Source organism: Urtica dioica, chromosome 4 (genome assembly GCF_054948205.1).
Source record: "Urtica dioica subsp. dioica isolate 48M chromosome 4, U.dioica_male_clone48M_v1_H2, whole genome shotgun sequence".
In the NCBI taxonomy this organism is placed as follows: domain Eukaryota; kingdom Viridiplantae; phylum Streptophyta; class Magnoliopsida; order Rosales; family Urticaceae; genus Urtica; species Urtica dioica.
The window spans coordinates 3,390,024-3,407,260 of NC_142759.1; the positions used below are offsets into that span (position 1 = coordinate 3,390,024).

At 34.6% G+C, this 17,237-nt stretch overlaps 2 protein-coding genes across 2 annotated transcripts; both read right to left on the reverse strand.

Annotated features, from left to right (window-relative positions):
• Positions 1-880: 880 nt before the first annotated feature.
• Positions 881-6,194, reverse strand: LOC149399356 (UDP-glycosyltransferase 91A1-like). The gene is made up of 4 exons (XM_089613323.1): positions 5,304-6,194; positions 2,880-3,494; positions 1,333-1,559; positions 881-1,273 (listed from the first exon to the last, which is right to left on the reverse strand). The coding sequence occupies exons 1-4, from the start codon at positions 6,097-6,099 to the stop codon at positions 989-991; spliced, it is 1,923 nt and encodes a 640-aa protein (XP_089469449.1). The 5' UTR covers positions 6,100-6,194; the 3' UTR covers positions 881-988.
• Positions 6,195-7,928: 1,734 nt separating this feature from the next.
• Positions 7,929-10,663, reverse strand: LOC149399357 (UDP-glycosyltransferase 91A1-like). The gene is made up of 2 exons (XM_089613694.1): positions 9,522-10,663; positions 7,929-8,742 (listed from the first exon to the last, which is right to left on the reverse strand). Exons 1-2 carry the CDS (start codon positions 10,321-10,323, stop codon positions 8,105-8,107), a joined length of 1,440 nt encoding a protein of 479 aa, XP_089469820.1. The 5' UTR covers positions 10,324-10,663; the 3' UTR covers positions 7,929-8,104.
• Positions 10,664-17,237: the final 6,574 nt, after the last annotated feature.

The window sequence follows — 17,237 nt, forward strand, 5'->3', positions numbered from 1 at the left end:
ATACATGAAAACATATTAGTTTACGGAAAATAAAATTGAAAACAGAGCTCTGTACCACCCAATTGTTCTCTTCCGCCACATCGCTGTCTTGATTCGCTGTCAAAAATCAAAAGGAATTTACAAAATTAATCTTTATGATTTTTCGAGGGCCTTTGAGGAGAGACTTCTTCAGGGCCTGGCCTTGCTAGAGAGGGAAGTCCGACGTGGCTTCAGCGTCGCAGGGAAGGCCCGGACGGCAATGGAAGCTTAACTAAGGTTATGGATTGGGAAAGATTTAGCGGGAGTTTCGGGAGGCGATCGATGTTTCTTGGCGTGGAAATGAAGGTGATTTTGTGGCCTTTTTGAGCGATGAGTTTGGTGAACTAAGTATGGAAGAATGTGGCCGAACGCTGGCCATGGAAACATGGATATGTGAAGCTTTTTTCCATTGTCTTGTTCTTCTTTCAGAAAATCATGATCGGCCATGGACTTGGCTATTGGAAAAGACACGGACTTTGCTGAAACTGATAACTATAGATAACTTTTTTTCTCTTGAATTATTATGATCAGCTGTATATCTTGTCGTGGGGTGACTCGATCATTGATATCTTTTCTCTTTTCATTTTTTTATTTAAAAACCTTTTTTTAGGAGCAGATTCAATAGAGTAAAAGCAAAAACAAAATATTAGCTACAAAAAAAATGCTTTGAATGAAATAAAAATCTCGAGAAAGCGCTTCATAAAAAAAAAAATTATACATATATTGCCTCTCCATTCTATATATCGGGGGTGTGGACCGTGTGGTCTATGGTTCCAGAGACATGTGGATTAGATCTCATAAAAATTCTATTCGTCACGCATACATAGTTATAATGAACCACTGCTAAGTAAAAAAAAAAAAAAAAAAAAAAAATCAAAGATGATATAATGAGCACATACACCAGTGCACTCACAAGTAGTGAGTCTACCTGTCAAGTGGGACCACCAATTGCTGATTATCAAGCCTCGGTTCACGCTGTCGTCGTATGAGAAGTCTTATAAAGAAGGCTTAAGAACTCATCAACGTACTTGTCTTGAACTTCTCTATCGCCGAACATTCCACTAACTTCTTTGGCCTTGTCTCTGTAGACCTTCCCTTCCTCTCCTCTCACCACCATCCTCAGCGACTCGGCCACGGCGTCTCTCGTGAACGACCCGTCGTTTTCGTTTCTGGGAACCGGAAGACCCATCTTCCTCTCCTCCAAGGCCTTGAGGTTGATCTCCCGGTCGTTGTAGAAGGCCAGAAAAATCAAGGGCTTATTGCCACCACGTCACAACCCTTGAGAACCGACGCGAACCGGTGGATTATTGACACGTCATTGCCGTTGCCGTTGATCTCGGACAGCATCCGAGCCGCTGTGTGGCAGCTAAAGGCGACTGTGGAGGGGAACGGGACCCACTTCGGCGGCGAAGTGAAGTCCTCGACACTCTTCTGGTATCCCGGGAAGTCGACTCCGATGTAGCCCAGAGTCGAGGCGATCATGATGCCGAAGAACACGGTCTTAATCCCCATTTCCCGGGCGATCCCGGGGAGCCAGAAGGCTGCGAAGTCCATGAACAGCCAGTTGATTTTTTTTTCTTCTATTTAATAATCTTATATATATGTTATAATCAATCCGCTGAGGCAGCAGGGAAAAGTGTAGGGGTGTCCATACGACATGATAATCTTATATGCCACCAACTAGCATTTGGCATGATAAGCAAAAATAAGAGCAGACTTTGTTTGTATGCTTTTATTTATGGGTAATTTAGCAAAATAGCCAAATCAAACCTTTAAAATTGCTAAATAGTCAAGGTTTTGTAAATACTAAGTAAATAACCAGATATCATTAAAGACATATCTGAATTTACTAAAAAACCCAACCTTTTCCGCCCATGCACATGGTTTACTTAAAAAAAAAATTAAATGAGGTAGCGTGTAACGAAAAACGAGGAACATTAACTGCAATTGATTTCCGAATATCTCTCAACCATTTTCATACGCCATTAAGAAAAAAAATCAGAGTAAATATTGGTAGTTTTGAATAGGTTTTGACGTACTTTGCAGTAAATCCGAGTTTTTAATCTTTGGTTTTGACAACAGTAATGGTTGTTAATATGTGTAGTAAATGTATGTAAATATTAAGAACTTTTATTTTTGGATTCGTGTAAGTGTTTATTTACGCATATTTACTGCATAATTTGTCGTATCCTGAACTTATAACACCAAAAAGCTTAACTGCATTATAACACCAACGCAAATTTATTCCCTAAAATAAAGGAAACATAAATTGACCAGATCACGTTCATATTATATTGGGAAACAATTCAAATAAATTCGGGAAAACATTTATACCGAAAATTCAAAAATTGTAATTCAAAATTCAAACGCACATGGGCAATTTTCGGAAATAAAAAAACATATTATTGGGCCACGTCATCAGCCTGGCTATTTACTTAGTATTTACAAAACCTTGGCTAAATAGCAAATCATAAGGTTTGATTTGGCTATTTTGCTAATTTTTTGTTTATTTATTCCTTCCTTCTTCACTATCTAATCACCTTATTTTTAATGCACGTTGACCTATTTGTTTAATATGGTAAAATCAAGTATGAAATGGAGAAAAACTGTAAAATGAGATATTTTTAAAAGATCTCTACTCCACATATGATGTCTATATCATTAATAGATTAAAAACAAAACTAAAATAATAGCTACAAATTTGAACGAAACATAAATCTCGAGGGAGCACTTCAATCTCAGAATTCAAGAAAACATAATAACAATGAGTGATTCTATTCGTCACATACATAGTAATAATGGAGGTTGGTCTCATTGCTAGAAAAGGTGAAGGAAAAACAATACGATGATTAAGCCTCAATCACGGCTCTCATTGTAAAGAACGCACAAGAAGTCGTCAAGGTACTTGCTTTGAACTTCTCTATCTCCCAACATTGCACTCCCTTCTTTGGCCTTGTCTCTATAGACCTTCCCTTCCTCTCCTCTCGCCACCATCCTCAACGACTCAGCCACCGCGTCCCTTGTAAATGACATGTCGTTTTCGTCCCTGGGAACCGCAAATCCCATCTTCCTCTCCTCCAACAGCTTCATGTTGAGCTCCTGGTCGTTGTAGAAGGGCAACAAAACCAGGGGCTTCGAGAATAGAAGAGATTCCATGGCGGAGCTCCAACCCGAATGGTTCAGGAAAACCCCGACTGACACGTGGGCCAGGATCTTTACTTGTGGGGCCCAGCTGCGGCAGATGTACCCTCTCCGTCCCACGCGCTCCTGGAAGCCCTCCGGGAGATGGGCCTCTGAGTTGGGCCGGGTTCTGAGGACCCAAAAGAATGGCAGACCCGACAGCTCTAGCCCTACCGCGATCTCCGCCAGCTCAGCCTCGCTCCACACCGCTTCCGACCCGAACGCCACGTACACCACCGAGCCTTGCTCTTTCTCATCCAGCCAACCCTCGATCTCTTGCCACGTCTCACCCTCTCCTTTATTTTTATTCATTAATTGAAATGCGGTGATATTAATCTTACAACAATGTAATCTCTGGGAACTTTTGAATATAAGCATTGTTCAATTTACATGTATCTTAATCTAAATAAAATATGGGAAAATAATATACAGTAGTCATTTAAAACTAATTAATTAGTTAAATAGTCAAATTTTTAAAATTTCCACAAAATAGTCAAAATTACATTGTAAAAAAAATAAAAAATTATACCAAGATTACATTTTTTTAGGATTATTATAAGTAATATATTAAGTTAAAAAAATTAAGATCAAATTTTTTTTTGAAATATGTTTATTGCACATTTTGTTTATTTCACTAATTTTAGACAAATTTTGATAATTTTACAAATCCATTCTTTTAACCATTCTTTTAAATTGACTATTTTGAATGATAGTTTTTGCGATATGGAATATAAATCTTAATCATCATCCTCATTTCTAATACGATTTTCAGAACTTGCAATTTAATATATACACAAGAAACAGTATAATATGCATGTCATTCATAAATGTATTCTTAGCAATCTTATTGTTGATTTATCATCGATAACTAAAATTAGCAAGTGCTCTAACTTGATTCAAAAATAAATTGAGATAATTGCTTTCACTTTTTATAATGGATTGGCTGTGATTAAAAAATAAAGGATTGAATGTATACGACATAACCTATAAGCCTTCTGTATTTCTACGTTAAAAATTATTTTATATAGTAGAAAATATTTGAAAATTATAATAAAGGAGAAACAACAGTGAAAGATGCCCACTGAAATAAGACCAATAAAAATATATTAAAAGAAGGAATCAAATTCAAAATATATGAAAATATGTTTTTAAAAAAAAAATAGTATATTTAAATATATATATATATATATATATATATATATATATATATATATATATCAAAAGATGCCAAACACTACTTGTTCTACTTTTCTATAAATGCGGCACGCCCCGGGCGTTGATGCGAGATAATTGATACATTTTTTTAATGATAGATTATGTACATAATTTATAAAACTTTTTCATCAATATAAATAATACATAATCAAAATGTTATCAAAATACACAAAACGTTTTGTTAAAATAGCATGGTAAGTTCAAGTTATATTAATTTAGATTACATTGATGATGAACATATCATAGGTGTAATCATCCAAAAACAGCAAAAGCGGTTTGTACTTAAGGTTATAATCTTTTTAAATATGTATGAGCTAATTTTATAAGTTAGAAATGCTCAAAAAATATTAAATAATGAATAATTTTGTTCTACAAGAATTAATTTATAATTTTATATGTATGTAAAGGAATTATTTACTAACATATTAAATGTTTAGGACATGCCAATTTAAAATCTAGAACACACTGAATATACTCATTCAGAAATTTTAATTTTTTAGTTAGTTTGAAAATATTTACAATCAATAATACAAATATTCTATATAAAAATATATTTCCAATAACTAATTTCTAAATTTATATGTCTGTAAAGGAATTATTTATTAACATATTAAATGTTTAGCAATGACAATTTATAGAAATTTATTTTGTTAATTAACTTGAAAATAAAATTAAACAAATAAAATATCTATAACTATCTTATCAAGTAACGTTAATAAGAACGTATTGTAATAATATTTTACCAGATATTAGTTACAGGTAAAATATTATTACAATTCGTCAAGCCCATATTTTAATAAAAATTCACACTCCAAATCTCGTGGCCCAGGCCAACATCAAGTATCTGTAACCATTATTATATTTATATGTGAGTGTATTGAAGTAGGTACCTCCTTCCCAAATCAAGTTCGCCGTCACCGGAGGAAGCTGACCCACCGGGATAACCGGCTTCCGAAGAAGCTCGGCGAGCAAAGACAAATAGTCCCTCTCCATCTCCCAGCAGCTTCTCACCGCCACCACGTCACAGCCCTTGAGAACCGACGCGAACCGGTGGATTATCGACACGTCATCGCCGCCCCTATAGGCCAACATGCGAGCCACCGTGTGGCGGCTCAAGGCGACCGTGGTCGGGAACGGGACCCACTTCGGCGGCGAAGTGAAGTCCTCCACACTCTTCCGGTAGCTCGGGTAGTCGACTCCGATGTAGCCCAGAGCGGAGGCGGTGGCGGTGCTGAAGAACACGGTCTTGATCCCCATTTCCCGGGCGATCCCGGGGAGCCAGAAGGCTGTGAAGTCCATGAACAGCCAGTCGATCGTGGCGGGCCCGATGGACCCGAGGAGTTTGGCCATCGGATCTCTGAGGAGATCGTGGGCTTTCTTTAGGGTTTGTACCATCTCCAAAGGCAAGTCCGACGTGGCCTCGGCGTCGCGGGGAAGGCCCGGGATTGACGGCAATGGAAGCTTCGCGAAGGTTATGGACTGGGAGAGATTTGTCGGGAGTTTTGGGAGGCGATCGATGTTTCTGGGAGTGGAAATGAAGGTGATTTTGTGGCCTCTTTGAGCCATGAGTTTGGCGAGATCTAGATATGGGAGTAAGTGGCCGAAAGCTAGCCATGGGAACATGGCTATGTGAAGCTTTTTTTCATTGTCTTGTACTTCTTCTTTCAAGAAATGTTGATCGGCCATGGTTTGCTAGCTTTTCGATGTCTCTCTCTCGCCTATAGGCTGGGAAAGAGAAACTTTGGCTGTAATTTATAATTATTGAGATTTTTATTGAAATATTGGTTGAAACTCATAAATGCTTAGTCCAAACTATTTATATCGTTTGCATGGAGCATAATTAAAGGTGACCATATGAAATCCGGGAAATCAGATCTCCCGGTCCCGTCTCATATTTTACGGGAAATGAGACTCTCGGAACCGTAAAAAATGGTACCGCCAAATTCTGGAACCATTTTTCACAATACCGGGAATTTTCGGTACCATATTTCGCGGTTACAAGATTCTCATATTTCTCATATTTATTTTTTTAATTTATTTTAATCATAAATGCATTTAAAAATAAATAAATAATTCATATATTTTCAATTAAAAAAATTTAAATTTAAAAATATAGTACTAAATGGTGCTAAACGAGCATTCTAGTTCTGCCTCATTTCTCGGGTGGTTCTGGGACAAAAGACTCAGTACCACATTTCATAATACGATTTTTCTTATTTATCGTATATGTTACCAATAATACGGGAAACGGGGTCTCACGAGATCTCATATGGCCACCTTTAAGCAGAATGCTTGGTCCAAACTCTTGAAATTTAAAAGATAAACCAGATCCTGTATCATCATGTACGTTTTTAACTCTAGAATTTTCTGTGTATTTAGGTCTTCAACGCCGTTAGTTAATATTTCCCGAATTATATCCCAATTCATATATGCAAAATACATGAAAACATATTAGTTTACATAAAATAAAATTGAAAACATAGCTCTGTAGCATTCCACCCAATTGTTCACTTCCGCCACACTACTGTCGTTGATTCGTTGTAAAAAATCAAAAGGAATTTACAAAATTAATCTTTATGATTTTTCGATGTTTCTTGGCATGGAAATGAAGGTGATTTTGTGTCCTCTTTGAGCGATGAGTTTGGCGAACTAAGTATGGAAGTATGTGGCCGAACGCTGGCCATGGAAACATGGCTATGTGAAGCTTTTTTCCATTGTCTTGTTCTACTTTCCTCTATGGGAAAAGACACGGACTTTGCTGAAACTTATAACTATAGATTGTTAGAAAAATTTTGGAACTACTAATGTTATTAAATAAATGTGTTGGGTCATTATAAATTAAGTCAAAATTGATGTGATCTAATTTAGAATAAAATTTGTGATTTAATGACATATTTGTCATGAAGTTATTATGTGGCTACCATAAGTGTTAATCTAATTTGATGAGAGGCCAAATTAGAAATAAGCAATAGTTATTAGTACGTCTGACAGTTATTAGGCAATTACTAATAACAGGGTAGGTCACTGATTGCAGTACGTACGATCTTTTCTTGTATCCCCATCAACAAGAATTCTCCAGACTCAGGCAAACTGGAATCAGAAGACCATCCAACTCTTGTTGTTTGCAATCCATGTATTCAGGTACACTTCCACTATTAAGATCTATGGTTTGATTTCTCTTGAATTGAATTATGATTAATTTAGGGATTTAAAATCATAACATAAAGACTTTTTCTCTTGAATTATTATGATCAGCGCTGTATATCTTGTCGTGGGGTGACTCGATCATTGATATCTTTTCTCTTTTCATTTTTTATTTAATAACCTTTGTTTAGGAGCAGATTGAATAGAGTAAAAGCAAAAACAAAAACAAAATATTAGCTACAAAAAAAGTGCTTTGAATGGAATAAAAATCTCGAGAAAGCGCTTCATCAAAAAATTATACATATATTGCCTCTCCATTCTATATATATCGGGGGTGTGGTCTACGGTTCCAGAGACGTGTGGATTAGATCTCATAAAACAACAATAAGCAATTCTATTCGTCACGCATACATAGTTATAATGAACCACTGCTAAGAAAAAAAAAAAAATCAAAGATGATATAATGAGCACATACACCAGGGTACTCGCAAGTACTGAGTCTACCTGTCAAGTGGGACCCACCAATTGCTGATTATCAAGCCTCGGTTCAGGCTGTCATCGTCTGAGAAGTCTTACAAAGAAGGCTTAAGAACTCGTCAACGTACTTGTCTTGAACTTCTCTATCGCCGAACATCCCACTAACTTCTTTGGCCTTGTCTCTGTAGACCTTCCCTTCCTCTCCTCTCACCACCATCCTCAGCGACTCGGCCACGGCGTCTCTCGTGAACGACCCGTCGTTTTCGTTTCTGGGAACCGGAAGACCCATCTTCCTCTCCTCCAAGGCCTTGAGGTTGATCTCCTGGTCGTTGTAGAAGGCCAGAAAAATCAAGGGCTTCGAGAATTGAAGCGATTCCACCACAGAGCTCCAACCAGAATGGTTCAAGAACGCCCCGACCGACACGTGGGCCAAGATCCTCACTTGTGGGGCCCAGCTACGGCAGATGTACCCTCTCCGTCCCACGCGCTCCTCAAAGCCCTCCGGGAGATGGGCCTCTGAGCTGGGTCGGGTTCTGAGGACCCAAAAGAATGGCAGACCTGATAGCTCTAGCCCTACGGCGATCTCCGCCAGCTCAGCCTCGCTCCACTCCGCCTCCGACCCGAACGCCACGTACACCACCGAGCCTTGCTCTTTCTCATCCAGCCAACTCTCGATCTCTTGCCATGTGTCACCCTCTTCTTTATTGACTAGATCAGAACGCGGTGATATGTTAGAACTTAGAACATTTACGTGATAACCTTATTACAACATTGGTGTAATCTCTAGAAACTATGTACTGGATATATGTGTTTTTGTCAATGTACATTAATCTGAATCTAAGTAATATATATATATATATATATATATATATATATATATATATATGTTGAATTATACTTTTTTCGATGTGGAATATATAAATCTTAATCATCATTCTCATTTATAATACCATTTTCAGGACTTAATTACAATGTAATTTATATAAATAATATACATTAAAAAAACGGTATATATAAGCATATCAATCGTAATGTATTCTTAGCAATCTTATGATTAATTTATTATCGATTACTAAAACTTTATAAAATAATTTAATTACTAAGACACTACGATTAAGAATTGATTTCTAAAAAAAAAAGAGACTATTTAAGTTGATAAATCAGTATAAGCACCATATAAACTCGCCCCCCAAACGAGAAGATATATACCTAGAATCCTTCTAAAATCTACGTTCAATATATAAAATTTAATATACTTTTGGGCAAAAGACAATTGTGGTGACTGGTGAGTGGATTGTGGAAGATGCCCATTAAAGTAAGATAAATTAAAATATAATAAAAGAACTATGCACACAATATATAAAATTAAAGATATTTATTTAGATGCCGATCACTTGGTCAATACTTCTACAGTTCTACTAAAAAAATAATTAATTAAAAGCTACTAATTAAATATATAAAAAAAAAATATTTGATTACGGAGGTACCTCCTTCCCCTATCAAGTTCGCCGTCGCCGGAGGAAGCTGTCCCACCGGAACAACCGGCTTCCGAAGAAGCTCGGCGAGCAAATCCAAATAGTCCCTCTCCATCTCCCAACAGCTTCTCACCGCCACCACGTCACAGCCCTTGCAAACCGACGAGAACCGGTGGATTAACGACACGTCATCGCCGTCTCCGTTGATCTCGGCCAGCATCCGAGCCACCGTGTGGCGGCTCAAGGTGACCGTGGTCGGAAACGGGACCCACTTCGGCGGCGAAGTGAAATCCTCCAGACTGTTCCGGTATCCCGGGAAGTCGACTCCGATGTAGCCCAGAGTCGAGGCGATCATGATGCTGAAGAACACGGTCTTAATCCCCATTTCCCGGGCGATCCCGGGGAGCCAGAAGGCTGCGAAGTCCATGAACAGCCAGTCGATCGTGGCGGGCCCGATGGACCCGAGGAGTTTGGCCATCGGGTCTTTGAGGAGATCGTGGGCTTTCTTTAGGGTTAGGATTTTTTCTGGAGGCAAGTCTGACGTGGCCTCGGCGTCGCGGGGAAGGCCCGGGATTGACGGCAATGGAAGCTTCGCGAAGGTTATGGATTGGGAGAGATTTGGCGGGAGTTTTGGGAGGCGATCGATGTTTCTGGGAGCGGAAATGAAGGTGATTTTGTGGCCTCTTTGAGCCATGAGTTTGGCGAGCTCTAGGTATGGGAGTATGTGGCCGAAAGCTAGCCATGGGAACATGGCTATGTGAAGCTTCTTTTCATTGTCTTGTTCTTCTTCTTTCAGGAAATCATGATCGGCCATGGTGTCACACTGTTGACCTTGCTATAGATTCTCTCTCTCTCTCTCTCTCTCTCTCTCTCTCTCTCGCTTATCAGTTCGAAAAGAAATGAACTTGGCCCAAAACTGATAACTATACAGATTTTTATAGCTTTAATCATATGGAGTAATTATATTGATCATCTGTATCTGTCGTGGGATGTCTAGTTTATTGAATTCTTTTTTATTTATTTTTTTGAGGAGCGGAATGTGCTTGATATTTAATTGAACTAACTGTACGGTAATGTGTATTAGGCTGCCTCTATATCTGTGTAATCTTGAAGAATGCAAGTTTGAAAGAAAAGAAAAAAGGAATACCAAGACATAAGTCATATTACGCATGTGATGACTACAATCCTCAATGCAATTCTTCTTAACAAAAATGTAATGTATTAAATGATGTATATGTATATAGTGATATTTGGTGGGATGATTTGTGAGGTAATTCAATTAGTTTGTTGATGTAAAATAACTCAGCTAAATGTGGGGTAATTTGTAGGGAAAATATACAGAAATAACGAATTTTAGTAGTTACTTTACAAAAATAACGAATTTTTTAAAACTTTACGAAAATAGCGGATTTTACTTTCTATGACCAAAATACCTTTATACAAAGTATATTAACGAGATGCAAAAAATTTGTTGAGCTCCGCGTCGCCACGTCGGAGTTCGAACGTCCGTGAGAGGCCGTCTCAGGCGTCGCCTTCGACACTCCTCTACATCCTCGCCGATCGATTCCAACGCCCCGACAGATTGGATATGGGTATTAGTATATTGTATACAAATCAGGTCTACGATTTTCGAAAGCATCCCAAGCTCCACACCACCAAGTCAGAGCTCGAACCCCCATGGGAGGAAGTCTCACATTATGAGTATATTGTGTACAATATCTCCGCCGTCACCATACTCCGACGGTCCTCTCCGGTGCTACCAGATTACAATAATCATTTTATCAGTATATTGTATAGAATATCACATAATCAGTATACTTTATACAAGAACCAGTATGTGATTAAATAAAATATATCTGATAGAGATTTTTTTTTATATTTATATATATATATATATATATATATCCTACTGATTAAATTAAATTATATATTTATATTGTATATTAACTGTATACTGCATATGTTAAGTTATATATTCAGCACGGTAAAATAAATGATGGGCGGAGCAAAATCTAAGAGCAACTGAGAAATAAACGAAGTAAAGGAAAAACCGACCATTCACATTCAAAATCCGTTGTTTTTGTAATGAAAAATCTTCACTCGTCGTTTTTGTAAAAAAAAACAAAACATGCTACTGTATATAATTTCCACTAATTTGTACGAAGATTCTTTTTGTGTCCAAGGTCTAGTAATTGGTTTAATTTTTTTTTTCTTTCAAAATGGTAAAATATTTATACTTTAATATATATATATATATATATATATATATATATATATACACGAGGTATATAATTTTATGTGTACTCACGGATATCAAGATCACAGTAATCTGTAATGTTCCTCGAAGCTATATAGATAAGATATAAATAGATAATATTGTCCATCCCCCCCAACCAAAGAGCAATTTCAAACCGAATAAGACATCATGCAACAACGACAAAAAAAAAAAATAATAATAATAAATCTTTATAATAAAGTCTAGAAGATTATCTAAAAGAAAAAGGACTCAAAATGTCAAAAATTAAAGTGGTACTATTTTACCTTTTTTTTTTCTGTTAATAAAGGGAGGAAAAGAAATACAGAAGATAACAACTAAACACGGAGAGGAGTCCTGGCCTAATAATAAATGTCATAGAAATATCCAATTAAATATTAAACGGATCATTTAATGTTATTAACTTATTATCGGGGGGGTGTTGCTCATATAGTAGAGGCATGGGGTTCGATTCCTCGCAACTCCATAAACAACAAATGGAGCGACATATAATTAATTATTTATAAGCGACAAGAATAACAACCGTAAACGACAAGTAAATTCAAATGAATAAATAAACGACTTATTTATAAAAGAAACAACAAGTAAATACAAATGATTATATAAACGACGTATATAAAAAAGAAACGACAAGAATAACAATTGAAAACGACATTTTTGTTACAAAAACGACAAGTAAATAAAAATGAATGAATAAACGACATATCTATCAAAGAAACGACAAGTAAATACAAATGAATAAATAAACGACAAGAACAAATACAGTGAAACGACAAGAACAACAAATGAATAAATAAACGACATATTTATAGCCGAAACGACAAGTAAATACAAATGAATGAATAAACGACATATCAATAAAAGAAACGACAAGTAAATACAAATGAATAAATAAACGACAAGAACAAATACAGTAAAACGACAAGAACAAGAAATGAATAAATAAACGACATATTTATAGCCGAAACGACAAGTAAATACAAATGAATGAATAAACGACATATCTATCAAAGAAACGACAAATAAATACAAATGAATAAATAAACGACAAGAATAAATACAGTAAAACGACAAGAACAACAAATGAATAAATAAACGACATATTTATAGCCGAAACGACAAGTAAATACAAATGAATAAATGAACGACATATTTATAAAACTAAACGACAAGAACAACAAATGAATAAATAAATGACATTTTTATAGCAAAAACGACAAATAAATATAAATAAATAAACGACATATTTATAAAAGAAACGACAATAGTAAATACAAATGAATAAATAAACGACATTTTAATAAAAGAAACGATAAGAACAAATACAAATGAATAAATAAACGATAAATTTATAAATAAACCACAAGAACAACATATGAATAAATAAACAAAATATTTATAAATAATAATAAAATTTATAACTTGAGGTTGTCGGGTAAAAAATTTGATGTTTATATTGTTATTTTAAAAATATTTGTAACTATAAATGAACAAAACTGGTGTCTATTGTGATAGACTGTATTACACATGGAAGAATTATGTTATCAAATCAAAACTTACATGTATCAAAACTGAGATATTATTATGATATTGTGTAATATATACATGGTCGTGAATTTATAAAATTCATGGTAATATATGTTGCATCATTTTATTAAACCTGATGAAATTTTGGTTATATTTCCCGTATTCGTTTAAACAATTAACTTATCAATATTGGAACATGTCATCGAACTAACATTTTTTTTGCCTTACAAAAGGTATATTTTTTGTTTCATCGCTGTTTTCAACGATTTCTTTGAGGCTGTTTTTGTCTTTTCACAGACTACATTGTTTTTCTGTGGTTTTTGTCATTTTTTTTTCCTTTTGTCCTATTAAAATTTTACCGTCGTTTTTTTTATTCATCTCTATTTTGTAAGACTTTTTTTTTCTTCTCATTTTTACTCTTTTTTCTCTCGATCTGTCGTTTTTTTCTGATAAATTATAATACCGTATGATTTAAGCTCACAAATGAATTTGGTGAAAGTCGATATGTCGAAAAAAGTGTATAAAATGACTTGAGCAATTTTAATAATCAATTTTGTTACAAGTATATAAAAGTGTTTCTTTATAGAACAAAGAAAATGGAATTAGTACCTGAACTGTTCCTTATTGACTATAGGATTTGTTATACATATATCCGAAATTGGTACCCGAACCATTTGCTTGTATTTGACTATATGATGATTTATTCATTTTGCTCAACACTTATCTAAATTTCTTACTCCATTATATGAGATCTCCTTTTTAGCGCGCGACTTCACTTAATGATCGCATTGGTACGACATACCATAATATTATCGACATCAAATCTTAACATATAATATTAGATATATAATAAATCTCAGACACACCCAAACAATGGAAATCTACGAGGTGGAACAACAAACTGACCCATAAAAAAACTAACGCTTATTGATATCATCCAAAAAAGAGCCTATTATTAAACTTGTCACCCGCCAAATTACAAAAATACCCTCCATGTCTCTCGTGGTTGTTGTCCCACCACCACGACCTCGAGCAGTTTGGAGCACCAAAACCAGTCACAAATCTCAGTGACAAAGTTATGAGACTAACGATGTTTAGCAGTTTTATTTATTTTATTAACTTCATATAGTTATCATATGGTCTCTACTTAATAAAGTTTACTTTTAAAATGGATCTGTTATTTCTCTCTCCCATTTTCGACACACCAAATGAATCTGGTTTTGGTGGAGCCTATTAAATTAATTTTCTCAAGTGACTTTATGAGCGTTATGTGTGGTGATGAGAATTCAGTTAAACGCACTTGTCTATCTGAAGTGACAACATTGGGGACTTGGTGAGTTTGGTGGGGACTTTGGGTCTTGGCTTTGGGATTGTTAATTTTGTGCAAATAAAATATTACGTAAACAGGTTTAGTTCACCCACTTAACCATTTGCACTCTAATCCTTATATCTCCAATCCAATTGCTCCTTAGTGATAGTGACTACTACTATTACTCTTGTTTCTTTTTATAATTTTTTTCAAGCTTTATCATATGAGCATTTTGTGTATACATTGTGGTATAATAATTATGGATGATAACAATTTCGTTTAATTTATTCATGGCGTGCTTGTAATTTTGTTGAGTGGGCACCGAGATATACATCGATCATCGCAGTGATTATAGAATATAGTTTTCATATAAATAAATATTATGATTAAATAAGTCGTTGGTATTTAGCTAATACTACATTTGTGATTCTCTATCCAGTACAGTCTTATTTCAAGCAAGCTCTTACAAATTTTCAATATGTACAAATCTTGTCGAAATATAGAGTTAGGGATTAAACTAAAATTATTGTCATTCAAAATCTTTTTTTCTATCAAAATTCATGAATTGCTTCTATCTCCAAAACTATGATTATTTATTGACAAATTCGTCAAAAAATAACTATGTTTATTGATAAATTTAATCATAATTTTATAAATAAAATTTTTTTTTGTTAGGTTTGGTCAAAAAAAAAAATTAACTATCATAATTTTTGGAATTATGTGACAGAGTTATGCTCGAAATTATATATATATATATATATATATATATATATATATATATATATTTTATAATTATATATATCAAAGCTTTTTTCAGCTCCTGATATCATAGGTAGAAAAAAAAAGGCTCTAGATCTTGCAAAGATATATAAAAGAGAAAAAGAAAAGTTGTAATTTTCCATTGTCTAAACTTAAATGACAATGTAATTGAGGAGAAATAAGTTTTAGACAAATGATCCTCTCTCTTAAAGTAGAAAAATAACAATACTGAACGGCAATCGCTTTACAATTTTTTTTTTTCAATATCAACCAACTTATCACTCTTTCATATTCGTGGGATTCATACAAAAAGGGAACGTACTGGATCATCATTTAGATTGATCTTCCATCAATAAAATAACATAAAATAAATACAATGTCCCCAGGGCTTTACACACTGTTGACGCAAAAGATTATAAACAAATGAATTATTTTGCATAACACCTCTCGTTTGTAATTATTAATGAAACCATTTTACAGTGCAATAAGTATGAAAATACGCCGACTATCGTGTTCATCGTAGAATATTTTCAACGATGACACGACAACAGATTTGTTACAATATTACAAAAATACAATAAGTCAAAAAATAAATAAGATACTAAATGAATTGTAAATTATTATTATTAATTATTTAAGTAGTACGATATATCAGTCATCAATTAACAAATTGTAAATTTTCTAGAAAAAAATCATTATAAAATTGTAAACTACCCAAAAACTTTGCTAAAGTTCAAGGTGATAATACGAAGCAAAATGGGAGCCACGTTGTTGACCTCACAAAGTACAAGTTTTACATGTGAAATTTGTCATTTTTTTCTTCTTCTTCTTTAATTTGCTTTAGTGCAGGCAAAACTTTGAATTGGTCGTATTTCGTCCCTGCTTGAATTAGATGAATCTTATAAAACTTAACTATCAATTCCCTGTAGTTCACGAGTGTTGACCTCAAAAAGGATCGGCTGCTATATATCCTATCAATTTTTAGGATAAATATAATTTTATTTTTTACTTCTTAAAACAAATCAATTAATTATTATTATAGGTCAACATAACACTTTCGTCTAAATTTTACTATTGTAATAACATAACTGTGTCAAATTCGAATTTATACGAGTGTTATTTATGTCACCCTCGAATAACAATAAATAATGCAATTCGATAAATAAAATAGCTACTCATCTTTTTTTTTTCTTGTCAGATAGAACAGCGCTTCAATGATTCAATTGATCATTCAAGTGCAATTAAACAAAGTGCTTCTTTGTCTCGAGTCTAGACTACAAAAACATTATTGGCTTACACTTTATACTATTGCCTATTTTGTTTGCATATGTACGTTATCACATATTGGGATTGACATTACTTATGCAAGCTAGTCCAATTCACAAATCTCCGTGTTTAAAACGACCAAAGTAGTTGAAAAAAAAAGTAATCAATTATTATAAGCTAGCTTTTTTTTTTTTACTTTCATTTTGACCTAAGTTAGCTAGTTGATTTCATAGTTTAATTAGTGTTATTCATATCATTTGCACGTTCCGAGCAAGAGCTCGAAATTCCGAGAACGCCAGGAATTCAACCATACATCGAGCCTGAGTCAAATAAGTTTGTTGATTTAAAGTTTAAGGAACGACCCGTTTATAAGGTAAAAACGAACCTTATCAAACAGAACTTCGGAGAGAAAAAAAAAAAACTAATAGATCAAAGACTAGTCAAACAAAGAAAAACATGTGTCAATAAATTAAAAGTTAAGTAAAACGTACACATCGATGATTACTCCGAACACCCGAGAAAATAACCACTCACTACGCACGTTTTGGGAGCAGTTATCCAATAACTACCAGGGACGTGTGACTGATCATCT

Bases quoted from the DNA above. Each gene is read 5' to 3' on its own strand.
- LOC149399356 (XM_089613323.1), bottom strand. From the start codon at position 6,099: ATGGCCGATCAACATTTCTTGAAAGAAGAAGTACAAGACAATGAAAAA. The intron at 3,495-5,303 runs GTACCTACTTCA...ATAAAAATAAAG, and splicing joins GAACTTGATTTGGGAAGGAG to GAGAGGGTGAGACGTGGCAA. The intron at 1,560-2,879 runs ATTGAGGCTTAA...TGGACTTCGCAG, and splicing joins TCTTTACAATGAGAGCCGTG to CCTTCTGGCTCCCCGGGATC.
- LOC149399357 (XM_089613694.1), bottom strand. From the start codon at position 10,323: ATGGCCGATCATGATTTCCTGAAAGAAGAAGAACAAGACAATGAAAAG. The intron at 8,743-9,521 runs GTACCTCCGTAA...GTTCTGATCTAG, and splicing joins GAACTTGATAGGGGAAGGAG to TCAATAAAGAAGAGGGTGAC.